Raw genomic sequence first — 13,141 nt, forward strand, 5'->3', positions numbered from 1 at the left:
GAATCCTTTTCTAGTGCTCGCCTATATAGTAACAGAAACTTGGATGGAAAATTTCAAGTCTCTAGACCCAGTAGTTTTGGTTGTACGTTGATAGTCAGTCAGTTTACTCATTTATATAAAAAGTTGATTTTTGACATTACTTTGTTCTTAACATTGCGGCGTATGCTGCAAATTCATCTTTCAAGGCAAGATAAGGAGCTGATTTACGTAAACACTAGATCATTATAGGACAGGGGGTGGTCGATTTTAGTAACAAATAAAAACTCCTTGGATAGATGAAGGCATCAACATATTGAAAGTATTTCAGGTTATATAATTATCCTTATATTTTGATATAAAATTATGCTGACCCTATTATTTGACATGTAAAACTTACTACAATAAATGATGATATATAATAAATTAGCTACAGGATGTTTCCAAATAGATATACAAATTTATTTCTCAATTAGCTGATTTAAGTGACAATTGAGGGTTATATTACGCACCATTACTACCCTATTATGTTTTAATTTAAAGATAACCCATCATCAAAGTATACCATTAAACATCAACACATCGAATATATTTAAAAATATATCGAATATATTTAAAGCCTGCTTACAAATATTATAAAATAAATCAGGAAATTGACAAGAATGTAGTATTTGACTTGTTTGCTCAATAATTTCGCGATTATAAAAAGAACAATTGCAGAGAGACTTGTATTAATATATATTTTTGTCAAAGAGAATGTAAGGGATGACAATATATGTTATTACTTAGTACTACATGAGTAGAGTTCTATTAAACATAGATTCTTTTGTTTTGTACTATCATGTTTATATAATGTTAATAAAATAAATCCTATCAGCGGTTTCTAAAATTTCGTTTCATTTCTCTACATATAATTTTCTTTTACTGCAATATAATGTTGCCACATCCTGTATATTGTTACAAACAAAATGGCGATGGCAAGCATATTATACATAAGAGAACGAAGGGGCTTCAAAGTTAGCACTGTTCTTCTTATCGTGAACATGTTTTTTAAAATATTCTTTGCCGTCAGTCTGTGTGAGTAAACCTTTTATAATAATCTACTAAACTTATAATGAGGTTATCATAAAGATACCTGATAATTTTTATTTTACTTTGTTCTTTTACCTTTTGAATATATATTAATAAAACGAATTATTAACAATATTAGTGTATTCGAAGTTAGATTAAACTGACTTCGTCAATGGCAATTTCTACACTGTGCAATTAATGTAATGTATATTTGTGCAATAATTATTAAATATAAATGTAACGTGCAATTTATAGTGTGTAATTATTGAGGTCACCTATTTGTTGAAAATCGACCAGAATTCACATTCACAGTTTTTGACTAGTTGCAGATGCCTATTGGCATCGGTATCTTAGTTAGTTTAGCGATACCTGGTGGCCGCTTGCCTATATGGCCCTATCTATATATGTAAGAGAAAGTCGTGTTAGTTACCCTATTTATAACTCAAGAACGGCTGAATCGATTTGACTGAAAATTTATGGGCAGGTAGCTTAGAACCAGGAAACGAACATAGGATAATTTTTACCCCGTTTTCTATTTTTTTATTCCGCGCGGACGGGGTCGCGGGTAAAAGCTAGTTTAATATAAATCAGTTTTGCTCCTTGTGTCTGAAGGTGGTGGTCATTATTATCAGTAACTAACCAGTAATTCTCTACCAGTAGCATTGTGGGAATAAATATCTTATTAAACTTTGTCTATAGGCATTTCTACAGCTGCATCTAGAAAAAATAATAATTTCTATCGAAGAGACTATACTTACTTTGAAGAATACGATGCATTCTATAAATTCCACTGGGGTGAAAGTGAGAGCACTTGGCAGGAAAGTTACTTAACGTGTGAGGATGAAGGTGCTCAATTACTTTACCCTGCTGATGAAAATGAAAGGCGGGTCGCTGCTAATCTGAGCGCCTCAGTGGTCGACTTAGAACATATTTATGTGGGCGTCCGTGACGAATTTGGTCTTGGTGATTTTATTACCACTGATGGTAAGGAAATCTATAAATAAATACCTTTATTCTATACATAATGTAATCAAACATATTACCCTCATAGTGAACCGTAACATCACTTCCAGTTTGATTATTTCTATTATTGGCCTACATTCTACGGCAGGTATGGCAAACATTTACGTATCAACGTGCCATTATTCTAAACATGTATTTAATGACAACATGTAAAACATGCTTTTATTGGAAATTCCGTAGCGTAGGGATCACTCACATTTGATCTTCACATAATAACACTTTTTTCGTTGCCACTATATATTGTGGCAAGTGACGTGCCCAAAATACTGTTGCGCGTGCCACTAACGGCACGCGTGCCATTGGTTCGCTATCTCTGCCCATGGGCTGATTATGTACATAAATTATTCGTTCACATGTGGTTTATTGGTACCACATGAAAAATAGAAATTATGAATTATTTTTTCGAAACCATACTATCTGTTTTTGCAATTTTAGCCACTCTGTTTGTGCTGAATAAACAAACATTTGAATTGACTTACGATCACCGTTCAATTCCAATATGCGTACATAAATTATACTAATCTTTTCCAGGACGTTTTGTTCCAGAACTTTCTGATCTAAGTGACAATACAAGCAGCATTCAGGCAATATCAAGGTGTGGGGTATTGTCTACGAAAACAGGCACTATAATCACTCACTCCTGTGAACTACGCATACCTTTCATTTGCAAGAAATTAAACAACGAATTTTGTCCCACTTCTGACTCAGGTATTTTGGTTTGAGGTGACTTCTTACCGTCAACTACTGTCGAAACATCAGTTAAAAATATTATCAAGTCTTTGTTACCGTTTGAAAAGAAAGAGATATAAAAGTATGTTTTGTTTTAAAATAGAGACAAGCTGCAGAAATAAGAAGGATGACAAAAATGTTTTTATACGAATGTTTTGACAATCGAAACACACAGCTAACGTTTAATACAAATTTGACATAAGACGCTCGGACACAAACTCGATTAGTCCATAACTCGGACCTTATACAGCAGCCGGGGTGTCCCTGAATACGGGCCAACAACTGATGAAAATGATCGACCGATGTAAAGGAAGCGTCGTGCGAGGACTTAGTTGACGCCTGCAATGCGCAGTAAAAAAAAGTAACGACTATTGCCTAACGCATACATACGGGCCCTAACGACAAATGTAGTTCTCGCATACGAGCACTATGGCGCTGTATTACAACCGAGTTATCGACTAATGAAACTGCGCCCTTATTCCTTACTAGCGGTCTCTCGCGACTTTGTCAGCGCGGGATTAAAATATTCGCCTATAATATTCCCGCTTTCCATCAAAATCTGTCCAGCTGGACAAAAGATATCAACAACAGAAATATTTTATACGAAATGATTTTTCGATGTTACATAGCTTATTATTTAACTAAATGTTGTTAGGTTAAATTCATCGTTTTTTTTTGTTTTGTTTTTAGGTTACATTTTCTCAAAATATTTAAAAAAATGTTTTAAATTTAATGACAATAAGAAAACTTGGGCTAACGCTCTGCACACATGCATTATGGAAGGTGGGGTCTTGTCCGATTCCATATTAAACACTGACATAAGAAATTTAAACATGCCAATGAGGCAAGATATTTCGTACTACATCGGCTTTCGAAGGATGGAGAAAGATAATTTTTACTCAAATCGAGGTGAGTCACCAGATATATGGAACACTAAAAAATTAACACGGAAAACAATATATTTTTCGCGGACATTCTTGGCTCCCATACTATTTTTTGTATACTTACCCAAAATATTGTTTTATATACTTACAGGGTTAAAGACGACCATTTCCGTAAACTACAATTATGAGAACTACTACTGCACTGTAATATCCATAAACAATGGAGTACATACAGTTGATTGTGAAGAAACTCGACCTTTCATATGTGAAATGGAAGTTAACAAATAGTTATATGACATTATTCTTCACATGTTATGTTGTCTCTAATTAAAATAAATATTTTAGAAGAAAATATGTGTATTAATGCTTGCAGATATCTTGGCGGCTTTTAATACAATGTTGGGTGTAGCGGGATGTGGGGGAGGACTTGGTCTGTCAATTTATTCGAAAATAATTATACAATCTTATAACTTTTATTTACTTTATTCTATTTACTATATTACTTTTATTTTCTCCGTGGATATACGTCTATGATTTTTAACATAACTCAGCAACGTAAATGTCAGTTTTTATTGTTATTTTTAATTTTATAATATAAGGACGGTAAACGAGCAGCGGATCGCCTAACATTACTTGATCCGACGCCCATGGACATCCGCAACACCAGAAGAACCACAGATGTGTTGCCAGAGAATTGAATGATAAAAATCTTACAAGTATATATTCTGTTGAAACTTTCGTGAGACATCATAATTAATTAATTAAGAAACGGCTTAACTCACGTTTGATCGTCCGGTGACGGCACCGACTAGTTTCGGACCCATCCGAAGACTTCGCGGTCGCGTCGCGTCTCGCACTGCGGGCCATAGCGCCGCCCCCTCGAGCCGCGCGCTACGCGCTATGGCCCGCAGTGCGAGACGCGACGCGACGCGACCGCGAAGTCTTCGGATTAAACACTCGCCCTGAAGATGGACCCCCGATGGGTCCGAAACTAGTCGGTGCCGTCACCGGACGATCAAACGTGAGTTAAGCCGTTTCTTAATTAATTAAGTATATATTCTGTGCGACAAAACTAATTATATTAAGACGAAATTGTAGTGATAAATAATACACACAAGTAAAAATAAAATTTAAAGATTTTATTAAGATTTACTTGTAATGATACAATAATTGAATGATCGATTAGGTCTGAACGTTTTTTTAGATTGCTTTAACATTTTAGTATAGAGGTTGTCAAATATCGTGTCGGCTCGGAACATTTTACGAGGCGCTGCGTAGTACACAATGTTAGGTGTAGCTGGGTATAGAGATGCGGAAGGAGGGCAAAGCGCGTAGAAGACTTTGAGTCGCCAAGATATTTGAAAAGCAGTATACTAATTTAATTTTCATAAACAACAAATATACACGCTTCAAAAAATCTTACAAAAGTTGAAATAATTATTGAAAAAAAAATGTATTTTTATCATGTAAAATAATGATTTTGCAACTTAAAAAAAATGGTTCAATAGCCGCGTACCCACCTAGCGCACAGGCTCACGCGGCAGCCTCGTGAGCCAATGCCTCGGCTGGTGTGGACGTGCCTTGGCCTGCCTCGGGCGCGCGTTTCCTCGACCGAGCACGGCTCGGCCCCGATCCATCTGTTGTCGGTAAACTTGACGCGCTCAAAGGTGCCTCAGTGAGCGCTGTGCGTTAGGTGGGGACGGTTATGTTTTGGCTCGCGCGCGAAGCTACTTCAAGTTTTGTCTCTTGCCGTGTTTGTCTTCTGTAATTTTGATATCATGGGCAGTCAGGAGGAGTCCAGTAGGTTTTTTTGATACGTGACTGTTTTCGTTTCTTTAAACAATAAGCAGCTAGGAAAATAGCTGTAGCTGAAAATACACGACTGTCCATTACGAATACTCGCGGACTTATGATGGCTCAGCCTGCCTCGCGAGGCGGCCACGGCCACGCGGAACAAAACTACTGAGGCTGCCGCAGGAGCCATGGCTCGCGATCCGGACACCGAGGCTGCCGCGTGAGCCTGTGCGCTAGGTGGGTACGCGGCTATTAATATCTGAAAGACTAGCTTTCGCCCACGACTTCCGCACAATAAAAATATTAAGAAATGTAGCATGTAACTCTGTGATATTTGCTTTCTAATGGCAAATGAATTTTTGTAATAAGTCTAGTAATTTTTTACTTTATTCGTTACTTATGAAATATACAAACCTTTCCTTCTTTTTAGTATACATATATTATAATTTACATGAAGAACTTTAAAATAACACATAGTATTCTCTAGTCCTAACTATGCGTACCCTACTCCAGCAAATCCCTATCCCATTTTTTCCTTTATAAGGGTGAAAAGGACTAAAATTAAACCTCCGTAACTCCGTTAATTGACTTTCTAACAATCTGCAGCTATTCTACAGAATTAGCTGATAACTAGTTCTAAAAAAAAAAACCGATGTGATTTAATTTCATTTTACATGAAATGAAAATTATTTTAAAGAACAAAATTATAGCTTGTAAATGTTTATTTTTGAATTTGGCAAGTCAAGACACCTCATGTAAAGCCCTTTAGGTGAAATAGCTAAAATAGGAAAGTAAAATAACCTTTTTTAATCTTTTTTTTTTATATTTGTTTAAAGAATGATTGTAGCTTGTGCGAATAAAATTTATTTTTACACAATATAAAGTGTTACAGATTCAAAATCAATGGATACAATCTAAGAAATGCTAATCTCTATACATTTTAATCAGTACATAATTGCAATGTCACAAATCTTCAATTAGTTCAGTCAATTTTCATCTTCACTCCGGCATAATTCTTGACTTTATGCTAGAAATATAAATGAAGGCATATTAAAAAAAGACAGTTAAAATACCAAAAAGCCTTATATCTTTGATATGCCAATAATTGGATAACTCTTGAACTAGATCATCAAAATTGGTTGAATTATTTAGGCTCTAAGCCGGGGATCCCCAAACTATTTTGGACAAGTGACCCCCCTTTTCCGAAATGAACTGTTACCTTAGACCCCCATTGCCAAATTACCTACTTTTAAGATCAATTATTATTATTATTCATTCTGACTTATGTCAATAGAAGAAGACAGAGTGAGAATTAGCAATGCTTTAAGTTCAATATCGACCCCTTTGGGAATCAATGCTTAAGCCATCATGAATTAACTTATTCATGCAATGTCACATAGAAAGTATGTCAGTTGGATAAAAATGTATGTAGAAATAGTTGGTGCTTTAAGACTATCTTATTAATATTATTAATGCGAAAGTTTAAATGGATGTTTGTTAGAACATGTACCCAGAACCGTAAATGGACCTTGGTGAAATTTAGCATAGATGTAGAACAGGGGTTCCCAAAGTTCAATATCGACCCCAGGGGGTCTTAAGTTAAAGCATTGCTAATTCTCACTCTGTCTTCTTTTATTGACCTAAGTCAGAATGAAAAATATTAATAATAACAATAATTGATCTTAAAAGTAGATAAATTGGCCATGGGGGTCTGTAATGGTTTATTTTGGAAAAGGGGGTCACTTGTCCAAAATAGATTGGGGATCGCTGTTGTAGAACATAAACTTGAACACATAAGCAACCAAGTAATTTTTTTATATTAATCTGCGCGGATGGAGTCGCGGGCAAAAGCTAGTAATGAATATATCCAATCTCTCACACATCCCATCAAGAGGGTCGAGCACTGATCTGTATCAATGGATAGGTTAGTGCTTGAAAATTAAAGCTTTTTCTTTGTCCAAATTCAACATGTCTATTGATGTTACTGTCAGTTCATTCTATCTCAATTATTAGTTCGATTTCAAATAGGCACAAAATAGCACGTCTTATAGCCTGTCCATTTAGAGTTCAGTGGAGTGGAGTGGAGTCAACCCTAAGCGAGAGTAGATTAGGTAGATTAACTAAAGAAATTTAAATTTCTTCACAGATATATCCAGATTATGTCACATGTTCACTATAAATAAAAAGATACCTTACACATAATTAGAGATTCCCGATATCCTCTTCAAATAATCTTTTCCCACCTTTGAGTAACTTTTCAGAATCCTCACTGTATTTCTTTGTGTACTCCTCCAATCTGATCAGCCATTGGGCCCAGTGTTCTCGCAGTTTGTCAGTGGACAGATGAAATACATCGGCTTTAGATCCGTCAGTATAAGCTATTACTAATAGAGCATCTCGCACATTCAAATGCTTGTAATTAAGATCATTACAGACCGCACCAAAGTATGCTGCCAACTGAACTGGATTATCATATGTTAAAGATATTGCTTTTTTAAGCTTATCTGATTTTTTCCATTCAATTAGTGTAGGTCTGTCCCTGGAATTAGAAAAATTCTATATTAGAAAGTTATCAGGCTGCCCTTACCCTTGGAAAGTCACAGTATGTACTCTTCAATACATCTTTATAACCTAAATACACAACTTTTATACAGCTTAAAAATAAAACAAAGCAATACGAAATAATATTAATTATTTAAAAAAGTATTCCTTTAATTTTAAGGATTATGTTACAAGTTAAAAAAAACAAAATTCATTGATTCAAATAAGTTGATGTCTATGGGCAGCGGTCACTACGCTGTTTTGACGAATTCATGTGGCCGCTTGCTTGTTTGCCACCTTGTACTACAGTACAATCTCACTAATCCGGCACTTCGATAGATCGGCACGTCCAATAATCCGGCACCTTCCGCCCACGCCTCCCTTTCCCCTCTATACCTGTGCACTTTGGTCGTACAGGTATAGAGGGGAAAGGGAGGCGTGGTCGGAGGGTGCCTGTGATTATTTCAAAACTAGTTAATTACATATGTGCCTACATGTTAATTCAATTGTTCCATAATACATTACATACATCTATTCTCTCTATGAAATGCTTTATTTTATTTATTACCGATGACTTTTTCAGTATAACCCAGTAATCCAAACATTCCAATAATCCGGCACCCTCCGGTTTTAATTAGTGCCGGATTAATGAGATTGTACTGTATATAGAAAATAAAAAGGGGATTATAAGTGTTATTTGCTACTGCAAGAATTATTAGATGTATAGGTAGTTAACTAATATTATAAACTGTAAATACTTACTCATAATCGGCTATAGCATCAAATATCCCTCTGTACTTTAATACAGGATGTACCACATTTGACTCGATAGCTTTGGGTGACGATATATTCTTCAGTACTTCACCCACAGACACCCATACTGGTTCGATATCTTTATCAATTCTTAGTTGACTACGGGGCTGCGTAAAATAGTTCTTCAATGTACTATGGAATTTAGTTCCAAGTGCTAATTGTGCTGTAAAATTAATACAAAAATTTTAAATAAATATATTTTTTCATCCCTTTTCCTTATAAAGGGTCGGCACAGTATGTATTACTCTTCCATACTTCTCTATTATCCATTATATTTGAATTCATTTCCTTCTAACACATATCTTGTTTTACACATTCTTTGATCTTTATCTATCTTTGAATCTCACTAATATTATGCGAATATTTAGATGGATGGATGGATGGATAGATGTTTGAAGGTATATCCAGAACAACTGTGTGGATCTCAATGTAATTTGGCATAGAGGTAGAGCGTCTGGGAGAACACATAGGCTATAATGAAGTTTTTAATTCTGCGCGGACGGAGTCGCGGGCGACAACTAATAAAAATATAACTTAAATAGTTTATTAAAAATGTTCACTTTTAAATCTAGATGATAACATATTTACATGAATTTGAAGCTAATATTGGTATTAGATAAGTTATGTTTAAAGAAATAATCTAAAACTTGTTATTACTTGATATCTCATAACCTGTTTTTATAACATACAAAATAATTTGAATTCTTTTGATAATAATTTAATCATTTTAACTTAAGTCAAAATAAGCTATGTTATTAATGAACATACTAATATCATAAATACAAATGTTTGGATGTATGGATGGATATTTGTAAGAAGGTAAATCGAGTGGCTCAATAGATCTAAATGAAATTAGGCACATATGTAGAATCCTCCATCGAAGGGCTCGGAGCCTAGCCCAAGTTAGGCGTGACTAGGTCATAGTCAACCACGCTGACCAAGTGCGGATTGGCTATGTATGATCGTGGAAGTCGATAGTTTAATTTTTTCTTTAGTCTTTTTATTTTTTATTATTACTATTATTTATTATAAAGGTGCCAGCTGGAAACCAGCGCAGGGGCAGTTTAGTCTATCCCTGCTTCACTGATTTGGCTCCCTTTTGCTCTATTGTGCCAAGTTTGTACCTTGTATGTGTTTTTTCCATTGCTGATTTTAAATTTTTTGTGTGGCAATAAATGTTTTTTCTTTCTTTCTTTCTAGTTACCGTGGGATAAGTTTAATTCATATATTTACTTATTAACACTGCAACAGTTCAACACTTCATATTGAAATTTTACATACATAGTTAGTTAGTTTTGAATAACACAAGGTACTAATCCTCTTTTTCTAATCTAGTCAAAAGCTAGTAATAGAGTAAATTTAATGCTTTTTTCTTACTTAAATTGTATATTAAGAAAAGGATAGCAAGTTATGACTATCACCTTGACCTTCTGTGAACTAAACAATGATAAGATAAATTTGTTTTGATAAAAACCTTTTTGATTATACAAAAATTTCTTTTTCTTTGATAACAAAGTTTAGATAACTTTAATATTTCTGTTTGTTTATATAAAAGATCCAACTATAGAATTCCAGTACTGTTACAATTGTCTTAATATATAAAATTCTCGTGTCACAGTTTTCCTTAACGTACTCCTCCGAAACGGCTTGACCGATTCTCATGAAATTTTGTGAGCATATTCAGTAGGTCTGAGAATCGGCCAACATCTATTTTTCATTTTTTTTTTAACTGCGCGCGGACGGAGTCGCGGGCGACAGCTAGTTATATATATTGCTGTCTCTGTTTTGTCAAAGAGATTGAAAGGGATGATAATATGTATTAAATGTCACATATGTAGTGTTATTTATACTTTCACTTAGGATATCAATGCAAGGATAGCAAGACAACAAAATCAAGGTCTTTTACAACAACATACATATTAATCTACCTAATAAATTGAGATTAGGTCTCAAAGACTTAGATGTTTCATATTTTGCACTTAATTATACTCCAGTTGGTATTATACCAGTTTTACCTATGTTTTATTATAACACAATAGAACAAATTACTTATTTTATATAGCTAAATCATCTAAAATTTTGAACGAAATGATGTCATACATGCAAACTTTATTGGACTTAAACAAAGTCTAATTGCATATGATTTCTATTCTAATTGTTTGATTGCACAATTAAGATAATTGACCATGGAATTAAATTAGTAAGATTTTTGTTATAAATACCTTCATAAAATCTATTAAATTCATCCAAGCCCATTTCAGCTATCCGTTCCTTCTTCCATTTTTCTAATGCAACTCTTGAGTCATCTGTCATGGTCTTATTTAAGATCAGTGTGACCGATGGGTACTGTTTTGCAAAATCATTTTGATGTGGTTTGATTTGAAGAATCTTGTCTTCACTGACATAGCCAGTTTCAGCAGCTGAACTCCTTGCAGTATTACTCACAGCAAATGTTTTTATTCCTCTAAGAGCATTATTGTTTAGTAAAACTGCAGCGTAGTTGATACAATTCTTCGTATTTTGCCACATATTACTTTTAAAAATCCCAAAAGTCCGATCGTAATTCAAACAACGAAGCACATGTTCCGAAGCACTATATTTCTGCGTACTTTCACTTGATACTCCCGGTTTGTTGTTTTGATGCGACGTTTGGCTATTTTTAGCTGGAACAAACAGAATATTTATCTGCGAATGTCTAAATACGAGATTACGTCTTTAATAGGATAGGCGCCGGTGTCATATGATTCGACAATTTACATTGGCACAAAATCATTGTGGCTACATTGTTTATTAAATAAATACCTGGCTAGCAGACAAGACTCGTGCGACTGATCGGTAATATGTGACAAAACAAAAACAACTTATTATCGGAAACGTCTCAAAGCCAAGAAGTGGGAACTATATAGGAACTACTTTTATAGAAAGAGAACTGCATTTTATTACAAGGTTGACAAAGCTAGAACACGGAATACTCACTAGACTTTTGCAAACGAGTTTTCTTTGGTTTCTTCCTATCTAACAATGGCCCGAACAATTCCTTGTTCTCTTTATGGTATAGTTTTATTTTTTCCGCGGGGTTCAAAATAGAAGAGGATTTAACCACTTTTGTTCGGATAAAATCTAATTTTGTTTGCACAGACGCAACACGGACTATTATACGATCCGGTCGAAGCATTGCTTAAATCGTATTTAGGAACAATATTTCACAATGTTCACTAGTATTACATATGATAAATAATATCAATTAAAGGAAATAAATTCAATATTCAAAAAAAGTCAAATTAACCCTTCTGCCAATCAGTGATCAGTTAATCAATTGCTCTTTTTTATAATTTTTAAATTTAAATAGAACAAAAAATAGAAGTTAAAATTATCGATCCAGATTAAATATAAACTTATTAAAATAATGCTTATTTGGAGTATATTTTAAAGAATCATAATGGGAATACCTGTGGAGAAATGGACAAGTGGAGAGGATAAACTAAAATAGTTAAATATGTTGTGATTCTGAAGGAATTTAATGTGATTGTTTGATTGATAAATATTCTTAAAAAGATTAAGTACTCTGTGGTCTTCAAGATTTTGTGCTCTGTGGTAAAATTATTAATTACTTTATGCGCCATCTATACGCATAAAATAGTAACTATGTGTCTAAAGAAATTTTACACTTTTAAACTAAATAGATGTCTCTCTTAAGACTTCTTTAAATTATTTTTTTTGGAACGACAATGCGGTATTATTGTGCACTTTTTCTGTAATGTATAACTGTATATACCAGAGATTAAAAATGTACCTACAACTAAATACGATGAATAAATGGAAGTATGAATATTAAAAAGAAATCCGCTATGAAATAGCCTACTAGTCGTGTTGTTATCGTTAAAAATCACCAATGCAGATGTGAAGGTAAACAAATCGTAACAGAACGGTATGTTCAAGCACAATTTATTCTTTATCACAATTGAATAAAGTTCAGAATGTCTAGTCGTTTAATGCACGTGTTGCAGGCGACTGCACTGCGTTCTTTCATCTTGCGCCGTGCACCGACAGCATACAGATTCCTTCCTGTATTTACTAAATGTAACATCATTATCGTAAAAATATGCACCGAAAGCGGAAGACAAGGTTCATATTACTTCACTAAGTTTGTGGGTTAGTGTACATGTGGTGTAATCTTAATCAAGTAAACTGATGGTATATTACGAAAGTGATAGAGAAAATGCTTTCGTAAAACTTGTAATATGACTAACTAAGCTTATGTTTCATTTATAATACTAGACAAGCATGTGGTAATTGGAAACCGTTTCTTA

General features: G+C 34.2%; 2 protein-coding genes across 3 annotated transcripts; one reads left to right on the forward strand and one right to left on the reverse strand.

Annotated features, from left to right (window-relative positions):
- Positions 1-958: 958 nt before the first annotated feature.
- LOC106708408 (C-type mannose receptor 2) lies at positions 959-4,050 on the forward strand. Its single transcript, XM_014499903.2, has 5 exons — positions 959-1,053; positions 1,747-2,031; positions 2,602-2,778; positions 3,490-3,708; positions 3,835-4,050. The coding sequence occupies exons 1-5, from the start codon at positions 1,020-1,022 to the stop codon at positions 3,969-3,971; spliced, it is 852 nt and encodes a 283-aa protein (XP_014355389.2). The 5' UTR covers positions 959-1,019; the 3' UTR covers positions 3,972-4,050.
- Positions 4,051-6,304: 2,254 nt separating this feature from the next.
- On the reverse strand, positions 6,305-12,053 carry LOC106708450 (mitochondrial genome maintenance exonuclease 1). Of its 2 annotated transcripts, none has more exons than XM_045681018.1 (5): positions 11,808-12,053; positions 11,054-11,494; positions 8,781-8,994; positions 7,674-8,016; positions 6,305-6,504 (listed from the first exon to the last, which is right to left on the reverse strand). In XM_045681018.1, exons 1-4 carry the CDS (start codon positions 12,004-12,006, stop codon positions 7,680-7,682), a joined length of 1,191 nt encoding a protein of 396 aa, XP_045536974.1. In that variant the 5' UTR covers positions 12,007-12,053; the 3' UTR covers positions 6,305-6,504; positions 7,674-7,679. The 2 variants fall into 2 exon arrangements, with proteins under 2 accessions (XP_045536974.1, XP_014355456.2); XM_014499970.2 differs by having other exon boundaries at positions 7,669-8,016.
- Between the last annotated feature and the right edge of the window lie 1,088 nt (positions 12,054-13,141).

This window comes from Papilio machaon, chromosome 14 (assembly GCF_912999745.1).
Source record: "Papilio machaon chromosome 14, ilPapMach1.1, whole genome shotgun sequence".
Taxonomy (NCBI): domain Eukaryota; kingdom Metazoa; phylum Arthropoda; class Insecta; order Lepidoptera; family Papilionidae; genus Papilio; species Papilio machaon.